The sequence below is a fragment of the Mesoplodon densirostris genome, chromosome 7, assembly GCF_025265405.1.
Source record: "Mesoplodon densirostris isolate mMesDen1 chromosome 7, mMesDen1 primary haplotype, whole genome shotgun sequence".
NCBI classification, from domain to species: Eukaryota; Metazoa; Chordata; class Mammalia; order Artiodactyla; family Ziphiidae; genus Mesoplodon; species Mesoplodon densirostris.
The window spans coordinates 56,318,049-56,334,114 of record NC_082667.1 but is presented as its reverse complement, the minus strand read 5'-3'; the positions used below and the strand labels follow the sequence as shown (position 1 = coordinate 56,334,114).

Here is a 16,066-nt window from a genome sequence, read left to right as displayed (position 1 = left end):
GTAGTATCAGTCAGCGAGAACTCTCCCAGAGATCTCCGTCTCAACGCTAAGACCCAGGTTTACCCAACGGCCGGCAAGCTCCGGTGCTGGACTCCCGATGCCAAACAACTAGCAAGACAGGCACACAACCCCACCCGTTAGCAGAGAGGCTGCCTAAAATCATACTAAGTTCACAGACACCCCAGAAAACACCACTGGACATGGTCCTGCCCACCAGAAAGGAAAGATCCAGCCTCATCCACCAGAACACAGGCATCTGTCCGCTCCACCAGGAAGCCTACACAAGCCACTGAACCAACCTCACCCACTGAGGGCAGACATCAAAAACAATGGGAACTATGAACCTGCAGCCTGGGAAAAGGAGACCCCAAACACAGTACATTAAGCAAAATGAGAAGACAGAGAAATATGCAGCAGAGGAAGGAGCAAGGTAAAAACCCACCAAACCAAACAAATGAAGAGGAAATAGTCAGTCTACTTGAAAAAGAATTCAGAATAATGATAGTAAAGATGACCCCAAATCTTGGAAGTAGAATGGAGAAAATACAAGATATGTTTAACAATGACCTAGAAGAACTAAAGAGCAAACAAACAATGATGAACAACACAATAAATGAAATTAAAAATTCTTTAGAAGGAATCAATAGCAGACTAACTGAGGCAGAAGAACGGATAATTGACCTGGAAGATAAAATAATGGAAATAACTACCACAGAGCAGAATAAATGAAAAAGAATGAAAAGAATTGAGGAGAGTCTCAGAGACCTCTAGGACAACATTAAACACTCCAACATTCGAATTATAGGGGTCCCAGAAGAAGAAGAGAAAAAAAAGGGACTGAGAAAATATTTGAAGAGATTATAGTTGGAAACTTCCCTAATATGGGAAAGGAAATAGTCAAGTCCAGGAAGCACAGAGAGTTCCATACAGGATAAATCCAAGGAGAAACATGCCAAGACACATATTAATCAAACTATCAAAAATTAAACACAAAGAAAAAAATATTAAAAGCAGCAAGGGAAAAGCAACAAATAACATACAAGGGAATCTCCATAAGGTTAACAACTGATCTTTCAGCAGAAACTCTGCAAGCCAGAAGAGAGTGGCAGGACATATGTAAAGTGATGAAAGGGAAAAACCTACAACCAAGATTCCCCAGCAAGGATCTCATTCAGATTCAATGGAGAAATTAAAACCTTACAAAGAAGCAAAAGCTAAGAGAATTCAACACCACCAAACCAGCTTTACAACAAATGCTAAAGGAACTTCTCTAGGCAGGAAACACAAGAGAAGGAAAAGACCTACAATAACAAACCCAAAACAATTGAGAAAATGGTAATAGGAACATACATATTAATAACTACCTTAAATGTAAATGGATTAAATGCTCCAACCAAAAGACATAGGCTGGCTGAATGGATACAAAAACAAGACCCATATATATGCTGTCTACAAGAGACCCACTTCAGACCTAGGGACACATACAGACTGAAAGTGAGGGGATGGAAAAAGATATTACATGCAAATGGAAATCGAATGCTGGAGTAGTAATTCTCATATCAGGCAAAATAGACTTTAAAACAAAGACTATTACAAGAGACAAAGAAGGACACTGCATAACAATCAAAGGAGCAGTCCAAGAAGATATAACAATTGTAAATATTTATGCACCCAACATAGGAGCACCTCAATACATAAGGCAAATACTAACAGCCATAAAAGGGGAAATTGACTAACACATAGTAGGGGACTTTAACACCCCACTTTCACCAATGGACAGATCATCCAGACAGAAGATTAATAAGGAAACACAAGCTTTAAATGATACATTAAACAAGATGGTCTTAATTGATATTTATAGGACATTCCATCCAAAAACAACAGAATACACTTTCTTTTCAAGTGCTCATGGAACATTCTCCAGGATAGATCATATCTTGGGTCACAAATAAAGCCTTGGTAAATTTAAGAAAATTAAAATCGTATCAAGTGCCTTTTCCAACCACAAAGCTATGAGACTAGATAATAATTACAGGAAAAAAACTGTAAAAAATACAAACACATGGAGGCTAAACAATACGCTACTTAATAACCAAGAGATCACTGAAGAAATCAAAGAGGAAAACAAAAAATACCTAGAAACAAATGACAATGAAAACGCGATGACCCAAAACCTATGGGATGCAGCAAAAGCAGTTCTGAGAGGAAAGTTTATAGCAATACAATTGTACCTCAAGAAACAAGAGAAATCTCAAACAACCTACCCTTACACCTAAAGCAATTAGAGGAACAAAAACAAAAAAACTCCACCAACGTTAGCAGAAGGAAAGAAATCATAAAGATCAGATCAGAAATAAATGAAAAAGAATGAAGAACACAATAGCAAAGATCAATAAAACTATAAATGCTGGTTCTTTGAGAAGATGAACAAAATTGATAAACCATTAGCCAGACTCATCAAGAGCAAAAGGGAGAAGACTCAAATCAACAGAATTAGAAGAAAAAGGAGAAGTAACAACTGACACTGCAGTAGTACAAAGGATCATGAGAGATTACTACAAGCAACTATATGCCAATAAAATGGACAACCTGGAAGAAATGGAAAAATTCTTAGAAAAGCACAACCTTCTGAGACTGAACCAGGATGAAATAGAAAATATAAACAGACAAATCCAAGCAGTGAAATTGAAACTGTGATTAAAAATATTCCAACAAACAAAAGCCCAGGACCAGATGGCTTCATAGAAAAGTTCTATCAAACATTTAGAGAAGAGCTAACACCTATCCTTCTCAAACTTTTCCAAAGTATAGCAGAGGGAGGAATACTCCCAAACTCATTCTACAAGGCCACCATCACCCAGATACCAAAATGAGACAAAGATGTCACAAAAAAAGAAAACTACAGGCCAATATCACTGATGAGCATAGATGCAAAAATCCTCAACAAAATACTAGCAAACAGAATCCAACAGCACATTAAAAGGATCATACACCATGATCAAGTGGGGTTTATCCCAGGAATGCAAGGATTCTTAAATATATGCAAATCAATCAATGTGATACACCATATTAACAAATTGAAGAAGAAAAACCATATGGTCATCTGAATAGATGCAGAATAAGCTTTCAACAAAATTCAACACACATTTATGATAAAAACTCTCCAGAAAGTAGGCATAGAGGGAACTTACCTCCGCATAATAAAGGCCATATATGACAGACCCACAGCCAACATCATTCTTGGTGAAAACTGAAACCACTTTCTCTAAGATCAGGAACAAGACCAGTTTGCCTGCTCTCACAGCTGTTATTCAACATAGTTTTTAAAGTGTTAGCCACAGCAATCAGAGAAGAAAAAGAAATAAAGGGAATCCAAATCAGAAAAGAAGAAGTAAAGCCGTCACTGTTTGCAGATGACATGATACTACACATAGAGAATCCTAAAGATGCTACCAGAAAACTACTAGAGCTAATCAATGAATTTGCTAAAGTAGCAGGATACAAAATTAATGCACAGAAATCTCTTGACTTCATATTCACTAATGATGAAAAATCTGAAAGAGAAATTAAGGAAACACTCCTGTTTACCATTGCAAAAAAAAGAATAAAATACATAGGAATAAACCAACCTAAGGAGACAAAGGATCTGTGCAGAAAACTATAAGGCACTGATGAAAGAAATTAAAGATGATACAAACTGATGGAGAGGTACACCATGTTCTTGGATTGGAAGAATCAACATTGTGAAAATGACTCTACTACCCAAAACAATCTACAGATTTAATGCAATCCCTATCAAACTACCAATGGCATTTTTCACAGAACTAGAACCAAAAATTTCACAATTTGTTTGGAAACACAAAAGACCCCAAATAGCCAAAGCAATCATGAGAAAGAAAAAGAGAGCTGGAGCAATCAGGCTCCCTGACTTAAGACTATACTACCAAGTTACAGTAATCAAGACAGTATGGTACTGGCACAAAAACAGAAATATAGATCAATGGAACAGGATAGAAAGCCCAGAGATAAACCTACGCACATATGGTCACCTTATCTTTGATAAAGGAGGCAAGAATATACAATCGAGGGGAAAAAAAACTCTTCAATAGTGGTGCTGGGAAAACTGGACAGCTACATGTAAAAGAATGAAATTAGAACACTCCCTAACACCATACACAAAAATAAACTCAAAATGGATTAAAGATCTAAATGTAAGGCCAGACACTATCAAACTCTTAGAGGAAAACCTAAGCAGAACACTATTTGACATAAATCACAGCAAGATCCTGTTTGACCCACCTCCTAGAGAAATGGAAATAAAAACAAAAATAAACAAATGGGACCTCATGAAACTTCAAAGGTTTTGCACAGCAAAGGAAACGATAAACAAGGCAAAAAGACAACCCTCAGAATGGAAGAAAATATTTGCAAATGAAGCAACTGTCAAAGGATTAATCTCCAAAGTATACAGGCAGCTCATGCAGCTCAATATCAAAAAAACAACCCAATCCAAAAATGGGCAGAAATTCTAAGTAGACATTTCTCTGAAGAAGATACACAAATTGAAAGGATGCTCAACATTACTAATCATTAGAGAAATGCAAATCAAAACCACCATGAGGTGTCACCTCACACGGGTCAGAATTGGCATCATCAAGAAATCTACAAACAGTAAATGCTGGAGAGGGTGTGGAGAAAAGGGAATCCTCTTGCACTGTTGATGGGAATGTAAATTGATACAGCCACTATGGAGAACAGTATGGAGGTTCCTTAAAAAACTACAAATAGAACTATCATATGACCCAGCAATCCCACTACTGGGCATATACCCTGAGAAAACCATAATTCAAAAAGTCATGTACCACAGGTGTTCATTGCAACTATTTACAATAGCCAGGACATGAAAGCAACCTAAGTGTCCATCGACAGATGAATGGATAGAGACGATGTGGCACCTATATACAATGGAATATTAATCAGCCATAAAAAGAAACGAAATTGAGTTATTTGTAGTGAGGTGGATGGACCTAGAGTCTGTCTTACAGAGTGAAGTAAATCAGAAAGAGAAAAACAAATACCATATGCTAATACATACGTATGGAATCTAAAAAAAAAAAAAATTGTTCTGATGAACCTAGGGGCAGGACAGAAAGACGCAGGCGTAGAGAATGGACTTGAGGACACGGGGAGGGGGAAGGGTAGGCTGGGACAAAGTGAGAGAGTAGCACTGACATATATACACTACCAAAAGTAAAATAGATAGCTAGTGGGAAGCAGCTGCATAGCACAGGGAGATCAGCTTAGTGCTTTGTGACCCCCTAGAGGGGTGGGAAAGGTAGGGTGGGAGGGAGACGCAAGAGGGAGGAGCTATGGGAATATATGTATTCATACAGCTGATTCACTTTGTTATACAGCAGAAACTAACACAACATTGTAAAGCAATTATACTCCAAAAAATATGTTAAAAAAAAATTACAACCCTTTGTAACACTGGGCTTTTTTTTTCCTCAGTAAAAACAAAAGAATATACATTTATTATATTATACCCTAAAAGTTACAATTGATTTGTCTGTTTAACATTTAAAACCTGTCAATATGCAAATTCTTTTTAAGGGGGAGGGATAGATTGGGAGTTTGGGATTGATATGTACACACTGCTGTTTTTAAGGTGGGTAACCAACAGGGATCTACTTATAAAAAAATAAAATTTAAAAAGAGATAAAATGAGAATATCTCATTTTGTAATGTCTAAGGAATTCAATAAGAATCAACTTTTTTTTTTTTTTTTTGTGATACGCGGGCTTCTCACTGTTGTGGCCTCTCCCATTGCGGAACACAGGCTCCGGACGCGCAGGCTCAGCAGCCATGGCTCACGGGCCCAGCCGCTCCACGGCATGTGGGATCTTCCCGGACCGGGGCATGAACCCGTGTCCCCTGCATCAGCAGGCGGACTCTCAACCACTGCGCCACCAGGGAAGCCCAAGAATCAACATTTTAAATAAAAATTTAAATTTATACATGTAACGTGTACCACATGATGATTTAATATACATATACATAGTGAAAATATTACTACAGTCAAGCTAATTAACATGTCACATAGTTACTGTTTCCTGTGTGTGTGAAGAAATCACCTGAAATCTACTCTTTCAGTAAATTTCCAGTATTCAGTATTATTAACTATAGTCACCATGGTGTACCTTGGAACATTGACCACTCTGAGGGTCAAGTGAAAGAGGTAGAGCCCACAAAGGAGGTAATCAGAGGTGTAGGAAAACCAGGAGAGCTTGATGTCACAGAGTACAAAGAGGTGTCTAGAAAGGGTATCAGTTGCCTCTGAGAGGCTGAATAAAATGAAATTGAGGTTTGACCCATAAAAAAGACCAAGTAACCTTAATGAGGGTACTGTCCACAGCAGATTGATGAAGGCAGAAGCTAGATTTCAGTGAGTTGAGAAGGTGAAAAAGAGATTGAAAGAGCAAAGATATTGTATTTCCTTATGTTTCTACATTGCCCTGCATAGTCCTTTGCATACATACTTGTTAATCAGGAAAGAGTCCTAGAATTTCAGAGGTGAAAGGAAGTTTTGTTACTATATAAAAGAAGAGACTAATGTCCAGAGAGTTTTAGTGACTTGCCTGACCAACCAAATTTATATGGAGAATTGGTGGTAGAGTCAAGACAACTTACCTTTGTAAGTTAAGAGCTGATGTGGCTGAAAACTTAGGCTTGGGAGTCAGTCATATCTGAGTTTTGACCAACACTGTTATTTAATAACTGTGGGACTTTGGGTAAGTTACTAAAGAGAGAGGTAACTCTCTACTTATTTTTCCTCGTCTGTAAAATTAATAATAGCATACATTTCACATTAGTTGTAAGAATTAATACCTGGCACATAGTAAGGACTCCATAATTCTTTTGCCTTAAAAAATGCTTTTAAGAGGCATGCCCTTCTGCATTTCTTTTATTAGTAACAATGAGAATCTGAAATTATGTGAAGGAAAATTCGTATTTTGAAATAACAAATTTCAGAGATTAAAAGCATTCTGCCTTACTGAATTTAGAGTTATATAAATGTTCCTACACATCTTACTTAATTTGTTTTTTTTTTTTTTTTTTTTTTTGCTGTACGTGGGCCTCTCACTGCCGTGGCCTCTCCCATTGTGGAGCACAGGCTCCGGACATGCAGGCTCAGCGGCCATGGCTCACCGGCCCAGCCGCTCCGCGGCATGTGGGATCTTCCCTGACCGGGGCACGAACCCATGTCCCCTGCATCGGCAGGTGGACTCCCAACCACTGCGCCACCAGGGAAGCCCCTTAATTTGTTTTTTTTAAATTCTTGGCTGTATTGGGTCTTCGTTGCTATGCACGGGCTTTCTCTATTTGTGGTTAGTTGGGACTACTGTTCGTTGCGGTGCACAGGCTTCTCGTTATCGTGGCTTCTCTTGTTGCAGAGCACGGGCTCTAAGCATGAGGGCTTCAGTAGTTGTGGCTCTCGGGCTCTAGAGCACAGGCTCAGTAGTTGTGGCTCACGGGCTTAGTTGCTCCATGGCACGTGGGATCTTCCCAGACCAGGGCTCGAACCCGTGTCCCCTGCATTGGCAGGTGGATTCTTAACCACTGCGCCACTAGGGAAGCCCCTACACATCTTACTATTAAAGCTCTATGGGTGCTTCAAGGAAATAATCTGCTCTTGCTGTGGTGAGAGAACTTCCTCCAGGAATAAGAAGTTCTATAGACAAATGATAAAATTACATAAAATTTATGAGATCAGCACTACATTAAATGAGGCTGTAGAGATACATAAGAACCGTCCTTTCTGTCAAAAAGATTATTGCCTTGTAGGGGAGAGAAACAAACTAATAAATGCTGTAAAGTTTATGTATGGACAGTCAGGTAAAGAGGATGAGTGATGGATTCTGCTTAGCAGAGGAGTCAGAAAAGATTTCAAAAAAGAGGTATAGTTTGAGCTGAATCTGGAAAGATGAGTGTTTACCAGCAGGGGGCAATTTCTGAACAAAGTAAAGCACAGCATGTTTAAAGATACAGAAGCATGAAACTAGCATATTTGTTGGAGCCTAGGATGAGCAAGAGACGAGAGGAGAGGAATAAGACTAAGCAGAAAGGCCGGAGCAAGATTATGGAAGACTTTGAAATTTGGACTTCGTCTTGCAAGTGATGGGAGTCATTTCAGGGTTATGATTTAAATTTTGACTCCTCTCTACCATGTCATTTTAAAGGTGTACTGTTTTTCATCTTTTTAATTAATTAATATATTTTTGGCTGCGTTGGGTATTTGCTGCTGCGTGCGGACCCCTCACTGCGGTGCCCCTCCCTCTGCAGAGCACAGGCTCCAGGCGCAGGGGTCCCAGCAGCTGTGGCTCACAGGCTGTAGAGCAGGCTCAGCAGCTGTGGCACTCTGGCCCAGCTGCTCCGCGGCATGTGAGATCCTCCCGGACCCCAGCTCGAACCTATGTCCCCTGCACTGGCAGGCGGACTCCCAACCACTGCGCCACCAGGGGAGTCCCTAAAGGTGTACTCTTATAGGGCAATAAATGCTTGCAATAAGTAGGCATTGAACTTAATCACCCACATGACAGTGGAGCCTAAAACTAGGGTTTGTGTAACTTTCATGTATCTAGGTGAATGAATTAGAGGTTTTCAGAAGCAGAAGAAAGGACAAGAAATTTGTTTTAAATGTTTTCATCTATTAGCACATATTATGTGCTAGACACTTGCACGTATTTTGGCTTATTATTGCTCACCACTATTATTCCCATTATCCACATAAGGAAAAATGAGTCTTTTGGTTAAGTGACTTGCTCAGGCATGTAGCAAGTAAGTGGCAGTTTGAAATTTAGCTCCTGTCTCTTTAAGTCCAGCGTTCTTGCTGCTGTAGAATAGATCTGCTGCAGGGATTGTCCGCATAACTTCTTCAGCCCTCATGAGTTATCCATGCATCTCTGCCTCTCCTTGATGCTGATGCAGAGGCCAAGGGGCCAGAGTAATCCACAACAGCTTTGAAACATTTAGTTTACCATGATGAAGTGAACTCTGGGGTACACCCACCTGTAGGTAACAGCCCTTTTGTGGCATGCCACCTAATCTGATTGGTTTTACATGGCTGGAGTCAGATCTAAGAAGCAAGACTAGGGAAGCGGGAGACGTTTGAGATTTGCAGAGTGGCAGGAATAGGTTTTCTTTCCCCTTTGTGATGCACTTCATTTACATGTATTTCTTTTAATATTTTTCAGGTTTACCTTAAGGTAAAGGAGCCTGTATTCCATCAGGTAATTTTAAAAAATTATTACACATTTTATTATTTAACCTGCCTTGTGTTTTCCTTTTCTAGTAAATTATATGCATATACAACTTCTGTAAATGAAATGGTAGATGTTTTAGGAAAGAACAGTGTTTAAAACAGAGATTACAAACAAGTTCCTACAGAAGCACATGTAAGCAAAATAGGAATATACCAAGAACAGTCAATGCCCAGGCCACACTGGCTATTGGTAGATAGTCATGCAGGTGCAACATTGCTCTTACAAGCAGAAAAAAAACCAGGAAGCATTATACACATGCACATGTAAACAGTCTTTTTTATGACATTATTTCCTAGAAAAGATAAGGGGAAAATGCTCAAGGAATGTTCAGTCTAACATATTTTAAGTAGTTTTTTGAGGTGGGCGGTTATTTATATTGAGCGAAACAAACATAGGAAACTTTGGTATAAGAAATAATAACAAGTGCATCCTAGAATGAAACCAGAGTAAAATGAAGTATCAGACCCTAAAAAAAGAGAGCTATTATTTATTGAGTGCTGTGATGTGTCTGGTCACTATGCTTATTACTACATAGACTCTACTCTCCCCAGCAGTCCTACAAATTATGAATTACTGTCTACATTTTAAGGGAAATGAGCTCAGAGATACTAGGTAATTTGTCCCAGAGTTACACAGTTATTAAGGGACAGAGCCAGGGCTGTAACTAGATTTGTTTGACCCCTGTCATCCTTCTTTTAACAAATCGGGTAGATAGATAGATAGATAGATATGATAGGTAGATAGATAAAGGATAAATAACTAAGCACGCAAACAAGCACACATTTCAGGAGGATTAGAGGCCTTGTACTTTTAGAATATTTTGTGCTTATATAAAAAAGTAAATGTTACTATAATCTTTTAAACTTAAACTAGACAATACCACCTGAAATCTGTTTCTTGAAGAAATAAATTCCAAATCCACGTTACTGTGCCTTGCTTTTTTCCACAGGCCAGCTGAAAGTAGATGTACTAACGTAGATATTGTGGGGGATGGGGCATCCTTACTTTCCTGTTTATTATAGCTTGAAGTGATGTCATTATATATTTACCCCTTTATTAGAAATAGTTATTGACACAGTGTAAAAAATGAAGTTTATTTACGCGAAGAATACTTCAGTTTTTATAAACTTCTTATTTGCCTTTATAAGAAAGAAAAATAATAAACACAAAAGAACAAAATTTGGAAATTTTGAGTTAAGTTTTCTAAGTTTATTACCATTCAGTTTTCTGTTTTGTGTTTCTGACTTATTTGACACTGTGTTTATGTAATAAAAGGAACAAGCTATTCATATAGCTTTTCATGCTGCAATTTCCATGTGTTTTTCCAGTAATAAATATTTTCTTCTCTGTGTATAGGGAAGATATATAGATATCTCTGTATGCTGATAGGAAGGTAGGCAGGATAAAAACTTATAGCTATGGCTTATATCCTAGGCTTAGAGATTAAAAATCAGGATGGGGGGCTTCCCTGGTGGTGCAGTGGTTGAGAGTCCGCCTGCCAATGCAGGGGATACGGGTTCGTGCCCTGGTCCGGGAGGATCCCACGTGCCGCGGAGCGGCTGGACCCGTGAGCCATGGCCGCTGAGCCTGCGTGTCCGGAGCCTGTGCTCCGCAATGGGAGAGGCCACAGCAGTGAGAGGCCCGCGTGCCAAAAAAAAAAAAAAAAAAAAAAAATCAGGATAGGGAAGTGAAGAAGTAAAGGAATGCTAGGGTGAAGTAGATAAGCAATCTGAAGGTAAGACATTCATTCATTCATTCATCAGGTGTTTACTGTGTACTTTCTCATTACCAAATTCTGACCTGGAATTTGGAAATAAAGAGGCAGTAGAGCACAGACTTTCAAGATCCAAAGTAAGGCAGACCTGGATTCAAACTAGTCTCTCTGCTTATTCACAGTATACTCTGGGTACGTTACTTAACTTCTTTGAGCTTTGGTTTCCTCGTTATTCAGCGAACACTTTTTAAGTGCCTTCAGTATGCCCAGTGCTGTACTAGGCACGGAGATGTACAAGTGAGTGAAATAATGAGGTCTCTTGCTCTTATAGAGCTCATAGACCACATCTCTAAAGTCGGTATAATAATCTCCTATAGTTGTCTGAGTATTAAATGAAATAATGCATTTAAACCTTAGCACATAGTAAAACACTCAGTAAATGTTAACTAATATTAATATACTAAAGCACATAAGACATGGCTGCTGGTCTCAAAGAACTCACTATCTGGTCAGGAAGATTGACTTGTAAAAACGTGTTTGCAGTATATACGTTTTGTAATAAACATGTAAAAGTAGTACTAATGTAGGCAAGGGCACAGTCTGTCTGTTTAGATGACTAAAATAGGATTACAAAATACACCTAGTGCATGTAGCTAAATTATTACTTACTCTAGTACTGAAGAACAAGTTAAGGAAAATAGCCCACTAGTTTGACACAATAGTATTCCTCGCTGCTTTGTAAAGTTTTATTTCAAGAGACCTTTGCCTCAAATATCTAATCTAGAGTATCCTATGCTGGTCTGTTAAGTAATTAGAATTGATACTTTCTATTGATATTTATACTTAAGGCTTAAAAAAAAATCTTCCCCTAATTATTTTCTGGGTATCATTCTTAAGAAAAGAGAACTTCTTTTTCTGAGAATCTTGTAATTGTCAAAGTTTGGAGTATTACTCTCAATTCTTTCAGGTAACTTGATATTTTTATGTGTAGAAACTTAGAAAAATTGTTTTAGAATTTGTAAGTAGAAAATTGTTTTGAAATTTGTGACAAGATTTACAATATTTTTCAAGATCTTAAAAATAAAGGAAAAGGAAGGAAAAGCAATGTGGTCTAATCTAAAGGAGCTCTGATTAAGACTGGAATCTTGATTTCTTAACACTTTGATTTCTTGAAGTTCAGAATCTCGATTTCTTGCCATTTTGTTATCCACCGACAAATTTCTTGCTGCACCTATTCTTCAGTATCTTCATCTGTAAAATGTTGAAAACAAGGAAAGGTACTATTTCACAAGGATTATATAAAAATAATTAAGGTAATGCAAAGCACAAGGCAATAAACATACTAATACTGTGTGATACTAAAAGTACTTAGTAAGATGTGCATAAATTTCTGCCTATGATGATCATGGAAAGCTTCTAAAAGGAGATATTTGAGTTGAGCTAGAGAGATAAGTAGTGATAGTACAATTAAAAGTATCTGTCACAACAAGGATGATTGTCTTACTAACCAGATTAGCTTCCCTGAGGGACAATATACTGATAACAGTTCTACTTTACTGTATTAAATCCAAGGTGATCCAAACATCTCCAAAAAGAGAGCCAAATGCCATTTATTCATTTTGATGGCCTTGCAAAGGATAATACTCAGATCACATAGCTGTCACATTCAATAGAAACCCCAACATATCTTAAGAAAGAAAACAAAAAGAAAAGCATACATGAGAATAGACTAAAAGAACATTTAAGAAGTTATTGAACCCTCTTAAAGTAGCTAATTGACAAATCAGTAGTTGAATATCTCAGATGAGATCTCATCTAACGTCTCAAAGAGTACTGTTGCTTAAAATCTTCTTGCCAAAGTAGATGTCTCTGAAAGATTGTTTCTAGACATGACATACCAGTATTTTATTACTACCCCTTCTAATTTGACCTTCAAGGTTTGCAAGAAAGAACACTATGTAAACAATTTGAAAAACAGGAACTTAAGTAGATTTTTAAAAATTCTATTATGTTTCATTTGTGCCGTTTTATTACAAATTAGGGTAGAAGGAAACTACTGTATAAGCACACTTGGAAAAGAAGATGATGTTTTTTAGTATCTACTATGTGCTAAATATTATATATTCTTTCATATAGTTTATATAGATTGACTCGCTCATTATCTCACTAAAATATCAACAAACCTGTTTAGGAATTATCTTCATTTTATAGGTAAGATAACTGAGAGTCAGAAGGGCTTAAGTAATTTGCCCAGTGTTTCTGAACTAGTTAGTGGCAGAACTGGAAATGGAAACCAGATCTTTTTTTTTCCCCCCAAAGCCCATATTGCTTTTATGATATGATATGTCCTTATAGCAGATTACTTTGGAATCTAGTTTATTGTCAGATGTTTTTCAAAAGAATGAAAAATACGATTTAGATTTTTGTGCAATAATGAACTTGGAAAAATGTGAAGACTGAATATGTAAAACTTAGGTATAGCTGTGGTTTACTTTAAGTAAACCTCAATTCAGTTATCAATTCAAAAAACTGCCCAAAGTCAAATATAAGTGAAGTACTTTGGGAATAAAAAGAGATTAAATAATTTTTATAGAAGGATTTCAGGAAGGCTTCACATAGGAAATGACATTTGAGCAGGATTTACTTGACCATGGAACCCTTTTTTATTGAATATCTCTTAATATTTCTCAGCACGGTGGTATTCTGGGGGACTGTTTGGGAAATCCTGTGCTAAATACGAGATCCTGCAGAACATGAGAAGAGAAAGAAGGCTGGAACCAAACTGTGAATCGCTGGCTGTCATGCTAGAGTTTGAAACTTACGATTTTGCCATTGACAGGCATAAGATTATAATATCTGTTTCAGATAATTCTGACAGTTGTATGTAGGATGGATTAGAAGGCTGTATAGTTTGGGCAGAATTAAGATTTTAAACCAGTTCTGAATATACCTACAAAAACTATGTTTTTAACCAATAGACCACATTGCCTTATGAGACTTATGAAATTGTTTTATAGTTAAAAAGTAATATCTACATTTAGCTTATTACTATTTAAACTATCCTCTAAGTATGTAGGAAGCACCAACCTTTTAGCCTTATCATATGAGAATAAATTTATATATTAACTCCCAAAATAAAATGCCTCTTACATCCCTATTTCGACTATGATTATAGAAATATGAAACCACAGTCACCTAGTTCAGTCCCTTCATTTTACAAATGGGAGTCCAAGGCTAAGATAAATGAAGTGACTTATTCAAGGTCATGTACTGAGGCAGTAATTAGGTGGTAGAAAAATCTAGAATCCCCCAACTGCAGCCCTTGGCTTTTTCTGTTAGAGGTTCTCTTTACTGTGTTTGGGCAATTGAATGAGTCCATTACAAACTCCAAATGCCAAAATCCCATTACCTATTACCACCATAGGTTCCCACTCACTGGGGCTTTATCCACAAATCCCTACCTGATCTCCCACCCTAATAAACTGTTCGTGACCACAGGTGAGCTGAGTGCCTTTCTCCTAGAGTTAAAGACTTGAGCTCCCTCTGCGCATTCAATGTGAAGCTAATAATTATTCTAGCGGGTTAGAATGGAATTCTTTCTTTATCTTTTAAATATCTTTTATTTTTAAACAATATCAAACTTACAGAAAAGCTGCAAGAACGATAAAAAGTTTTCCACCTGAACCACTTGAAAGTATACTGTCAACCTGTTGGAGCATGATGACTTATGATAGTGTCTATTAGACTTCTCCATTGTAAAGTTATTCTCTGTCCCTTCATAATTAATAAGAACTTTGTAGTAAAGTACTCTGAGACTTACGAAAATACTCTTAATTATTAAACTTTGAATTTATTTATTTTTATTTCTATGGACTCTCTCTTGTATTCCTGTTTTATTCAATGAGTTATGCTTTGTTACTATCGTGGTTTATTTTGGTGTAAAAATTGTCTCAGATTTGGCAAGTGGAGCACTTTCAGGCTGGTGTCTGTGTCCTTTTGACCTGTTCCCATCGTTCTTTGAATATCTCTTACTTTTTGGCACAAGAAGATGTTATTGACTCATCTTGTTCTTTCCCTGCTCTAGGCCTGATCTCCATGGAGGCTTGGTTTCTTTGAGTGGAGAATGGAATTTAGAAACCAGATCCACGTACTAGATATGTGATTACATGTGTCTCTCCTTTATTAGACTGAGCTCTTTGAGGTCAGGAATAGGGTGTCTTTTCATCTTTGAATGATGACTGAATGTCTTGTCCAATGGCTTTCATTCAGTCGGTGTTCAATAAGTATTGGGTTGGCCAAAAAGTTTGTTTGGGTTTGTCTGTAAAATCTTACGAACAAACCTGAACGAACATTTTGGCCAACCCAATACTTGGTAGAAAATAAACTGGTCAGTTATTTGGAACTCCTCTCCATGTTTTGGCTTAATCCAAGGAATAGACCATAAGGAATGAGTCTATTCCTTAGTGGAGAATGTTAGCTCTGAAGAAATATTATAAGTCAGTCTCTCTCATTATCAAAATAATTATTGTATATCTACAGTTTCCAAGGTCCCACACTACAGCCCCATCCCACTTAATTTGCCCTCTTTACCTCTCTTTTTCATCTATCTTCAGATCTTTCCACACAGGCATCTTAATGCCAATTCACAGAACCAAAAATTGTTTTTCTACTTTGCTCAAGATACTTTTCTTTTTACTGATAAACAAAATCACAACATGCTTTTTTCCTAGGCTATAGGCTACTTAAGGATAAATACCGGGTCTCAGTTTACACACAGCATATTTCTATGATGCTTTAGCAGGGAGAAAACACTAATAATATTTTTATAGTCTTTGGAGTTTGAAGATCGAAAAAATTATTAAATATGGAAAGATGAAAATTCCTTGTAAAAATATTTTTAGATGAAAATTGCAGGGAGTGGAAAAGTATGTATTCTATTATCTTTTTATTTAAAAAATGACTTACCTTAAAATATGCATAGAGGGCTTCCCTGGTGGCGCAGTGGTTGAGAGTCCGCCTGCCGATGTAG

General features: G+C 37.4%; 1 protein-coding gene across 1 annotated transcript in view; it reads left to right on the top strand.

Annotated features, from left to right (window-relative positions):
• Positions 1-16,066, top strand: part of ACER3 (alkaline ceramidase 3) — a 198,914-nt gene that overhangs the window by 125,741 nt on the left and 57,107 nt on the right. Inside the window, exon 6 of the mRNA XM_060104360.1 lies at positions 9,255-9,290. Within this exon, the coding sequence (XP_059960343.1) occupies positions 9,255-9,290 (36 nt within the window). The remainder of the gene's footprint in view (positions 1-9,254; positions 9,291-16,066) is intronic.